We start from the raw sequence: 11,510 nt of genomic DNA, 5'->3' as shown, positions 1-11,510 counted from the left end.
AGGGAAAGAAGATGGAAAAGCAGAATTTCAGTAGTGTAGGCTAATTTTAAGATTCAGCAGTGATGTACAGCTAAAATTTTTAGTTGGGTCTTAAAGATGTCAAGAAAAGTAATGGCGCTACTGGCAAATGTTTAAAACATTGAGGGGCATATTTCACACAAAGAGCTGTGGGCTTGAGGAGGGCAACTATTGTTTTGCAGACCTTAGAGAAGGAAAGAGAAAAACAGTCAAGGGATGTATGCACAGGTGTTTGCAATGTGGATTTATAATGACTTAATGTTGCTTAATACCTTTTTTATGTAGGCTTCAAGACTTTTCTTTCTCATCATTACTATGAAGGAACAATTTCTTTTCAACCAGCAAAACACACATTGGGATCTCCACGAGATAAAGATAGCTGCAGAACAGGGTAGGCTTCTGTTTCTCTCTGGATATTTGACATGAACTATTTGAAAAGGCCTGTACATCAATAGAAGCCGCAGAAATGTTGTTTTTAACATAAAAAATTCACTGTGAAAGAGACGAGCTTTTAAAAAAGTTACTCATTAAGGAAAATACCTCACTTTATCATGTCAGTAAACAAAAATGTAATAAATTTTTGTTGGCTGGTGTCCCACCTCCCCCAGTTTTAAATGAAACAAAGTATAACAGTACGTTACCCAGTTACAAGATGCTGAGGGTACTATGCTGTGTTACTGCTAATAACTGAGAAGTCTGGATGCCTCATAGCTTCTACAAATGGAAATAATTATTCAAAAATTCTCAAATGTTCACACTATAATTGGATCTAGCAATTTTAGCAATTGTTTTAGTGCCATGACAACAGCTGGCATAGCTTGTCCTGAGGATAGGTCCTTTCAGGAACCAGCCTATATAGTCTTTTTTTATAGACTGTTACTATGCCATATAAATTCTATGTGATATTCTTCACTTGTTTCTCTAATCAGGGGGCATGAATACATGAATCTCCTGTGTTCCTTTCTTTCTCTTTACTTTCAACTGCTTGAAGTTGTGCACTAGAATGTATTATTCTTCTTTATATATGAAGCTATCAGATATATAATAGTTGTGACAGCAGCAAGCATCACAGCAGGGTACAGAGGAGCCAGAAACTTTGTCCAGAAACTACATGGAATTTATTGAGACTTTGCTGTAATAGTACCAGGACCAGTGGTGTTTAACATCTTTGTTGGTGACATGGACAGTGGGTCGAGTGCACCCTCAGCAAGTTTGCCGATGACACCAAGCTGTGTGGTGTGGTGGACACGCTGGAGGGAAGGGATGCCATCCGGAGGGACCTGGACAGGCTTGAGAGGTGGGCCAATGCAAACCTCATGAAGTTCAACAAGACCAAGTGTAAGGTCCTGCAAATGGGTTCGGGCAACCCCAAGCACAAATAAAGGCTGGGTGGAGAATGGCTTGAGAGCAGCTCTGAAGAGGATTTGGGGGTGCTGGTAGATGAGAAGCTGAGCATGAGCTGGCAATGCACACTTGCAGCCCAGAAAGCCAATTGTGTCCTGGGCTGCATGAAAAGAAGCATGACCAGGAAGTCGAGAGAGTTGATTCTCCCCCTCTGCTCTCTTGTGAGGCCCCACCTGGAGTACTACGTCAAGCTCTGGAGTCCTCAGCACAAGAAGAACATGGACCTGTTAGAGTGAGTCCAGAGGAGGGCCGTGAAGGTGGTCAGAGGGCTGGAGTACCTTCCAGTACTTAAATGCGGCTACAGGAGGGATGGGGAGGGACTCTTCATCAGGGAGTGTAGCAACAGGACAAGCGGTAAGGGCTTTAATCTGAAAGAGCGCAGATTTAGATTAGATATTAGGAGGAAGTTTTTTGCTATGAGGATGGTGAGGCACTGGAACAGGTTATCCAGAGAAGCTGTGGATGCCCCATTCCTGGAGGTGTTCAAGGCCAGGCTGGATGAGGTTTTGAGCAACCTGGTCTAGTGGAAGGTGTCCCTGCCCCTGGCAAGGGGGTTGGAACTGGAGGATCTCCTTCCAACTCAAACCATTCTATGATTCTATGAATGATGCTATGATATGCTACAGATCACGGTCTCCAGCACTAGCTGGAGCGACTATGCAGGAAGCTCCAGAGGGAGAAAGCTGGAGTAAAGAGTACCTGGTGCCTCACGGGGAATTTTATACATCCTGATAATTGCTGGAAGGGCAGTATGGCTGGGCACAAGCAATTAATAAGAATTTCTGGAGTGTGGTGATGACAGTGATTATGCAGGTGATTGTCAGGTTGACTGGGAGAAGTGCTCTGCTGGTCTTGTTACAGAAGAGGAGAGTTGGGGATGTGACAGTTGAGGGCAGTCTTGGCAGCTGTGACTGTGAGGTTATAGAGTTTAAAATCCTGAGTGAAGTGAGCAAGACAAAAGGTAGAATTACAGCCATGAACTTTAGGAGAGCAGATTTTGGTTTATTCAGGAATCTTGGCAAGTTCCCATGGGAGACTGCCCTGGAGGACAAAGAGGCCCAGGAGAGTTGGTTGGTACCTCCTCAGAGCACAATAACTGTCTATTCTGATATGCAGAAACTTGAGTAAGCATGATAGAAAACCAGCATGGATGAGCAAGGATCTGAGAAGAAAACAGAAGGTAGAAGTGGAATGGGTTACTTTGGAGGAACACAGAGACATTGCCTAAACATGCAGGGATGGAACTGAGAAAGCCAAAGCTTTGGTGGAGTTGAAATCAGTGAGGGATGTGAAGGGTGTTACTTCTTACGAAGGGATTGTATAAGTATACCAGTCATAACAAAAGACTAAAGGAAGTGGGGTCCAGCTGCTTAGTGGTATGGGAGACCTAGTAATAAAAGATACAGAAAAGGCTGGGAAATGCCTCCTTTGCCTCCTTTCATCAGTTTTCCCTGATGAATTCTGCTCTCAGGCCTTACAGGTCCCCAAGCCCATGGATGAGGGGGAAACAGTGGATGTTACATAGCTGGACTTTGGCAAGGTCTTTGGTACTGTTTCTTGTAGTATTCTTAAAAACAAATTGATGAGGTGTGGACTAGATAAAACTGTGGGAAAACTGGCAAAACTACCTAGACTACCTAGAAAGGATGTGAGTACCAAATCCAACTGGCAGCCAATTACTAATCTTGTCCCTTGGGGTCAATACTGGGGCTAATACTGTGCAACATTTTTATTAATGACTGGGACAGTGGCAGAGAGCGCAGTCTTGGCAGTTTTATGGATGATACCAGATTGGGAGGAGTGGTGTACATGTTGAAAGTCAGGGCTGCTGTTCAGAGGGACCTTGGTGGGCTGAAGAAATGGCTGAACTTCCTGAAGTTCAGGAGGGGCAAATGTGTACCTGGGGTGAAAAAGTCCCATGCAACGGTACTGATTGGGCACTGACTGGTGGAAGGCAGCTCTGCTGGCTCCGCTATGTCAGTGGCTTTCACCATTACAGCAATCAGATATTAGAACAGGTCACCCAGAGGTCTTGTGGACTCTAGCCTTGCAGATATTCGAAAGTTGATTGAACAAGTCATTGAACGTCCTCATCCTATAAGACCTGCTTTGAGCAGAGTTTTGGACCTCATCAGAGGTCCCTTCCAACCTATGTGATCTTGTGGCTCTGTGCTGCTGTTATTTCTGACATCCAGTAATCTTAAGCACTGTACTTAAGTACTTATACTGCCTGCAGGGCTGTCATGATTCATGACACATCAGGGTTATCAGTGCCATGCTGCATCTTGTCATGGGGGAAGGTCTTGTAATGGCTGGGCAAAACAAAAAAGTTGAATTGGATAATAGTTTTGTTTTTAAGGAACTAAATGGTATTTTTGTTTTCAGATGTTACATTTGCAAGAAAAGTGAGCAGCAGCTGGCAGAACAGCACAAGGAATGTGGATTAAAACATGAAGGTAATTTGTCACTAAAAGTGAGATGGTGTAGTATTATTGTTGTGGTTTAATCCCAGCTGGCAACGAAGCACCACACAGCTGCTCGCTTACTTCTCCTCCCCCACCACAGTGGGATGGGGGAGAGAATAGGAGGAAAAGGTAAGAAAATTTGTGTGTTGAGATAGGAACAGTTTAACAATTGAAATAAAATAAAATAAAATGCTACTACTAAGGAATAGTAATGAAAAGGAAAGCAACAAAAACAAAACCCAAGAAAAACAAATGATGCAACCACTCGCCACCCACCGACTGATGCCTAGCCAGTCCCCAGGCAGCGATCGAATCACCCTGGCCAACTTCCCTAGCTTATATACTGAACAGGATGTTTCATGGTATGGAAAATATCCCTTTGGCCAGTTTGGGTCAACTGTCCTGGCCGTATCTTCTCCCAGCTTCTTGTAGAGAAGAAGGTGGGAGGGCCGGGGCAGTATGAGAAGCTGAAAAAGTCCCTGTCTTAATGTAAGTATTGCTTGACAATAAAACATCAATGTGTTATTAACATTGCTCTCAGCACAAATGCAAAAACATAGCCTCATACTAAGTACTATGAAAAAATTAACTCTATCCCAGCCAAAACCAGCACAAGTATTATACAAATGCATTATTTTTCAGAATATATCACTTCAAGTGTGTGTGTTTGTTTTTTCCTTTAAATATTGTGAGTTACTAGATAATCCATTGTTTCTTTAACTAAGTAAAATACATGTAAATACGTGAAAAATGTATAGTGTCTCCTCCACCCGAACCTCGGAAAATTCAGATAAAATTATACTAACTACTTGTATATTTGAGTGTGTTGAGTTTCTTTTCTTTGGGAAAGATATATTCTGTGAGCTACGACTCTGTTCTTTTTGTGAGAGGGACTTAACTGATAAACTGTGAGGTAGTTTAGGAGGAAGTAGTTCATTAAGATAACTTTTAGAATAGAAAAGAATTAAAAATTTGTGGTGTTAGCATGAAAGCCACGCTGTGTAAAACTGTTGAATAAATAGGAGGCAGTGAACTTGAACAACTAATAACCAATCTAGTGGACTTCAGCATTTCTGTACAATACCCCACCAATGCTCAGTATAAATGATAAATTAGATTCTTCTCCTCTTTCTCAAGTTATGCTGTCCTTATTCTCTCCCCACTCCCGCCCCCCCCCTAGTTCCAAGCCCTGTGCACATTTCCATGGATTTTTTTTTTTAATGGGTATAATTTTTCTTTCCTTTTATTAAAACAACTGTTAATGTACTGGACTCTGTGCAGTCATCCTCCTAGTTGTATCTCTTTTTCTGACTACGGCATCCTAATGGGAAGCACTGATATTGATATGCTTGTGGCCTTGCTAGAGTAAGATATCCAGATTCAGTTGGCTAAGTTCCGCCTCTGGTCTCAGTTTGTTGCCTTGGATAAACCCGTCTTGAAACAGCAGGCAGCCTTCACATGGGTGCTTGCTTCTGCTTTGACTCTTTTTTTTTTTTTCTTGTAGAGCCCAGTGCATAAAGCCATAATTTTCTTGACACAAACATTGGTCCTTATGACTTAGCTTAACCTATAATTGCAGTTATTTTGCACAGTGTCTGTGCCAGGTTCTAGATGTTTGTTATCAAAAAGACTATTATACTATAGAGATTCATTGGTAGCATAAAGACTGTATCTAGATTTCTGTGCCAACTTGAATTCCTGTTACATGTGCATCTAAATAGCGCTTTCATCCCAGCTACTGCTTTCAGATCTTTGATATAGTCAACAGATGGCCAGATTAGAGTATTTCTTGAGTTTGGGTGAAGGATTTGGGGGTTTTTGTTGTTTTGGGTTTTTTCTTTTTTATTTTTTTTTAAATCTGCCATTTTGTTAGCTTTGATCAAGCAAAGGAGAAAAGGCAGAAGAAAGCTACAGCTTAGTAAGCAGTCAAAACTGCTTTAGCCACCTTTGCACAATACAGTAAGCTGCTGATTATGTAGGATATTGTTTACTTAAATACATTTTATTTCTGGTAGCTGGGTTTCTTTGTAGTCCAGTCTCTTCTCTATGCAGTACTGGTAAGCAAACAATAACAATCAGCTACTCTTGATTTGCAGTAAAAAGGATTTTAAATCAGCACCTCAGATAAGCTTTTTACTCAACAGTGTATTGGCTGACTCTTTCATTGTACCTGCTTGGTTTGTGTACAATTCAGATAAGTTTAGAAGGATGCTTGCATTGGCTGTCACTGAGAATACTTCTTTGTACTGTGCAGAAGTCTGTGCATGTGCTGAGTAAACTTCGAGTCCTAGTACTTTATGCTGATTTCAGCAACTTGCAGTGTATATACACAACAGACAGTTTAAATAAGTGCCGTTTATGCTCTCCCTGCTTATGGCATTTTTTAATTTATTTTTTCCATATTCAATAAAATACAGTTTAGATGACAGCTCTGTGCAGTGCCTACCAGTGTTTCTTTGTTCCAGAAAATTCCTCTGTTTCTTGGTAGAATTGATGTCATCACACATTGAAGCTCAGTCTAGGTCTAATCTGTAACAGAACAGTTTCACGTTGTTGAAACATGTTTTCCAGAACATCTTGTATTGTATTCCAGGAATCTCTGAAGATTTATGCACAGGAAAGTTCAACTCTGTTAATAGTATTCATCTTCAGACACGTGGGGTTGGGGTGGAAGCAGACTCCTGATCTGCTGCCTGCTGGTCCTTGCTGAACCCTGAGTCATCTCTTCCCTCTTTGTCTTTTTTTTTAAATATAATTTGTGGCATTGAGGCAGAAGAGGAATATTGATTTAGAAATTGAATACTACACCACTGTCTTTGCATCGTTTGTTTAATGTGTTGAAGAGCAAGATTAAAATTTTTTAAAACTTAATTCCCCTGAACTTTCACATTACAAGAGCTGTAACTTGCCTGTCTTGTCCCTGCTTAAGGCTTTGTGAGTTTGCCCAAGCAGCGTTGATCCTGAATTTAACATGTGTATGTCAGAAATTGTGAGCAGTTTTAGTAGGTAATCCCAGTCTGTGAAGGGAGGAAGCAACTTTCTTTGTTAGTATATGAAAAATAGATTATTTTTTTAAAAATGCAGTTTATTTAGATATTTATGGGCGGTCCATGAATTTGCCCAGTAAAAACTTTTAAGTTGCCAAGAATGATTGATTTTTAGTGTTCTTGTGAGTAGATCAAGTAATAACTTATCTCCATGCCTTTATTGATGTGTTTCAGAAGATGCAGAAGAATGGAAGGTTATTAAAGGGAAATTTCTAGCCATCAATGCAGTAAATATGAGCTGTGCCTGTCCACGAAGTCCAAAAGGCCTTTCACCGGCAGCTCATTTGGCAGATGGTTCAGCTGACCTCATTCTAGTTCGTAAATGCTCCAGATTTGATTTTCTACGGTACCTTGTCAGACATACAAACCAAGATGATCAGGTGTGTATTCACTTTGACAATGAATCCTCCAGAGTCAGTCTAAGTTATAAATATCGATATTCTTGTATGACAAAAAGAACATCTACAAAGCAGCATTTAAAAAAGAAAAAGTTTGTACATTTTTGGGTGACATAATCTCAGCATGTGTACTATTAAAATACAATTTTAGCTTAGTCAAGTCTTTGGCTATAGCATTCCAACAAAATTCCACTTTTGATAATATTTCGTAACATTTTCCATATATTTGCTGTTTGGACAAGATTTACAGTGATTTTATCACAACTGTGCCCATGTGTATTTGTCATGAAAAACTGCTTACAGCAGTATAGCGTAGCTGAGGTAGAAGTTGTAGTGAAAAATAACTCACTTTTTGTCATCACACATTGAAGCTCAGTCTAGGTCTAATCTGTAACAGAACAGTTTCACATTGTTGAAACAAGTTTTCTAGAACACATATTTGTTTTCCAGGAATCTCTGAAGATTTATGCACAGGAAAGTAAAAATGTGGGTTAGAAAAAAAGTTACCAGAATTGCAGTTTGATTATAAAGTGAAGGCTTTTAGCATAATTTTACTACGTGTACACGGTCAGGATATGAGCTGTATGCATTCGACTTGAAAATTACTCCTTGTGTATGTTGTAGCTGTCAGGATAAACTACAGGGCAGGATCCATCACTGCTTTGGCTTGTAGTATCTGTTGAAGCCAGAGCTATGGCTGTGAATACACACATTTAATATTTGTCACAAACTGATATTATTAATGCGTTCTGGAAATTATCTGAACAATGGACTAGTGTCGTATCTAGGTATAAAAAGCAATAATAAATCTCACTTGTTTATGCTGCTGTTCGTCCTCCTCTGTAGAAGAATTAGTATAGATTCTCTTTGCTGTATTTCCTCATTACTGTTCCCTGGGACACTGCTTAGTCTTGAAACATGAGAGCATTCGTGGGTGGATCTGTGCAGCCTTGGATATCAGTTTTTGCAACAAGTTGTTTGGACTAGCATGCTGCTTAGTAAGCCTCATTGTATCCATGAGCCATAGCTTCCAAGTGTGGAGTTTGACAACTTTACAGTTTGTTTATGGTTAAAAGCTGAGGGAATTTAAGACCTAGGAAGTCCCTTCAACTCTGATCCTGTTTGTGATTGCCACTTCAGCCCTTCCCCTTCCAGTGTTTTCCAGCTGTTTCCCTCTGGGGTATGTTGGTTTTGCTGTGTAGATGAACTGCAGACGTGTACATATGTTTGCACCTCAGTTAGTGTCTGTCATGATAGTGGGAAACCCTGTTTGGAAAGTTAAGAAAATGTGAAAAGAAAAAGGAAAAAAAGGGTGACTGTACATTAATAGACTGGTTTATGGGTAGACTGGTTCTTTGTTCACTTCTGCTTCCTTGCCATCCCCTTCCCATAGATGCACACAGACATACTGCATTGCCTTTGCTACATGACATGTCTGTATTTATTACAACTTGGTAAGTGTTTAAGGCCATATCTGTTAAGTTTCTTTCAGGGCACATGGGGGCATTCTCTGATTTGGTTGTTCCTTTAATTTACGAAGCCTCTTTTAAAGCATTTGTGCGGTATTGTAGTGTAACTCTGCAACCTGTGTTAGTAAGAGCAATCTTGTAATTGCCCTACTTTTTTCAAGCTAAATTAGCTAGTTAAAATTATTTTTATTTTGTTGGAATGTAATATATTGTCCTCTGTTCTTAATTTTGATTACACCCAGCTCTGTGATCATGCTGCCATGGAATTCTCGCCTTCAGAGCATTGTTCCAAATGCAGAAGCAGAAGGCTTTCAGAAAAGCCCATGTGTCTTAAGGACTGTAGTTGAACAGATCCTGAGGATGGTACAAAGATCCAATCCATACCTTTTTGACTTTGATTCCATGTTATAATAGCTTTATATGGTATTTTAAATAGTTTTCATACCAAATTCACTCATAATCTCAGAACCTGTTACCTGGTTATCTATAAAGTGGCAGTATTGCAGCTACTTGAAGAGGACCACTGAAAAGTAAGGTTACAATTTTGCTTTATTGGTTTTGACTTGTGCCGTTTTCTAAAACCAAAAATCACTCTGACTCAGTTAAGCTTCTCTAGAAAATGGGAATGGACAGACTTTCTTGAATACAAAATGCTGCATGCTGAGTTGCTTTACACATCAAATGTATTTGACTAATTGTGATTGCCTGTTTTGATTTTTTTTTTGTAGTTTGACTTCTCATTTGTAGATGTTTATCGGGTGAAGAGTTTTCAATTTACATCAAAGCTTTTGGAAGATAATGAAAGCAATGTCACAGACATAGGAAAGAAACATTTTGGCCAGTTCTGCAGAGATCATCCAGCCTGTTGCTGTAATATTGCTAATAGCACCTGGAATTGTGATGGAGAAACTCTGGACAGTTCAGCAATTGAAGTGACGTAAGTGTTGATTGTTCTCTCCGTGTACCAGAAAATGTAATAAGCCTTTTCACTGATTTTAAAGGTGCTTATAAAGATAACCCAAGAGTTGCCCCCACATAACAAATTTGAGTCTTCTGATAATAAACTTTTATTTTTTGTTACTTTATTGAGTCCAGAGAACACTCCAACCATGTATGTTGCAAATTATCACTCTGAGTGATCCTACCTTTGAAGTCCTACTTACTTCTTAGGACCTGATATTATGTGTTTGAAGTGCTGAAGGCGAAGGTGGTGTTGAGAGGATTCTTTTTAAATGAGTAAAGTACCTCATGACTCTGAGCATTAGCTTTTCCTCTTAAAGTAAGCTTAAGTCTTTGTCTTACAGAAATACTGAGTATGTCCCATACTTTGTTTTTCGACACACAGCACAGAGTCTTATCTCCAGCCTTGGCATGTGGGGAAAGAAGTTGGCCCTTGTGCAAATAGTCAAATTAAAAAGGAATAGGGGTTTGTGAAATTTGAAGGGCTTTTTTCTTTTTTGTTTGGGGTGGTCTTTTTTGTTTGATTGTGAGTGTTTTTAGAACAAAGAGAACCAAAACCACAATACAAAATATTTACATGCAAGTGTGTTCCATTAAAACGCTTAGCTGTCCAAAGTGATTTTTGTAACTATTGTATGTTGTACAAGATCAGCTCATCTAAGTGCCCCATCGAACTTTTTGTGTATAAAAGAGGAGTAATGGGAGTGATAGATAGGTGAAAGCATTCAGCTGCCTCTGCAGGGGAGGATTGTATCAAAAATGAGAGCTCAGTTTCTGTAGTCTGGAGCAAGGAACTTTGTCCAACTGCTTGAAATTCATGTATTATTAGAATTAAATATGTAGTAACCATTTATTTCTTATTAACTGATTTCCATATTTTTCAGGGTTCACTGCCAGTTGATGAAACTATTTGCAAGGGGAATCGAGGAAAACTGTAAAGATGAAGCTGCCTGCAGCCAGAGTGGCGTTGAACAATTACTATAGACATTGTTCCTCCAATGTGGAGAAGAAAAGTAAAAGCTCAAGGATATTGAGTATATATGCATTTTAGTCAAATTGACAAGTATTGTAAAATTTTAGATTTTTTTTTTTTGATAGCTTCAGTATAATTTTAGACATCTTATTGCATTGTGTAATTTTTTTAAAAAACATTGTAATCACTAAAATGTATCTTGGAGCAATGTAATCTAAGTTATGTTAGAAAAGAGAGGATTGGCATATATATATATGTATTCAAGATGACTGGTAAATTCTCTGTGCTTTTCTAGAGACCTAATTTAGCAGTTGTTGCAATAATATCTAAATGTTATAAAACATTGGACTTTCCATTGTCATCAAACTATGATATCAAGATGATATTTTCAGTGTCTGAGAAGACATTTTCTGCTGGGATTGTTATGTATTTGCATGTGGCTTACATACTGGACAACAGTGTTGTCATTCACATCTTTTTTTTAGTAAAATCTTTAATTTTGTAATTTTGACTATACCTTGCAACTTATCAATGCAATTCAAACGCACATTCCTGGCTTTAAGTAATAACAATAAGAGTTTAGAAATACTTTGAAATATAAAAGCACATCTGTATACAGATCATACCTTATCCTATAGAGTCTATTTATGAAGGCTTCCTTGCATGATGCTTTTGGGATTATGAAAGGTTTTATGACTATTTGGATGATACCAAATACCACACACTGCGACTGAAATGTCTTGCAAGCAACTCACAGGGATACTTCTGTAATACTA

The 11,510-nt window shown here is 39.1% G+C and overlaps 1 protein-coding gene across 1 annotated transcript in view; it reads left to right on the top strand.

Annotated features, from left to right (window-relative positions):
* CERK (ceramide kinase) overlaps positions 1-11,254 on the top strand; it is a gene marked incomplete at its 5' end in the record, with an annotated part of 32,716 nt that extends 21,462 nt beyond the window's left edge. Inside the window, 5 exons of the mRNA XM_010084678.1 lie at positions 304-409; positions 3,808-3,878; positions 7,109-7,314; positions 9,530-9,738; positions 10,646-11,254. Of these exons, the coding sequence (XP_010082980.1) occupies positions 304-409; positions 3,808-3,878; positions 7,109-7,314; positions 9,530-9,738; positions 10,646-10,745 (692 nt within the window). The remainder of the gene's footprint in view (positions 1-303; positions 410-3,807; positions 3,879-7,108; positions 7,315-9,529; positions 9,739-10,645) is intronic.
* Between the last annotated feature and the right edge of the window lie 256 nt (positions 11,255-11,510).

This window comes from Pterocles gutturalis, unplaced genomic scaffold, assembly GCF_000699245.1.
Source record: "Pterocles gutturalis isolate BGI_N339 unplaced genomic scaffold, ASM69924v1 scaffold6195, whole genome shotgun sequence".
In the NCBI taxonomy this organism is placed as follows: Eukaryota; Metazoa; Chordata; class Aves; order Pterocliformes; family Pteroclidae; genus Pterocles; species Pterocles gutturalis.
Note: the sequence above shows the minus strand (reverse complement) of the source record. Positions and strands in the feature narration are given on the sequence as shown.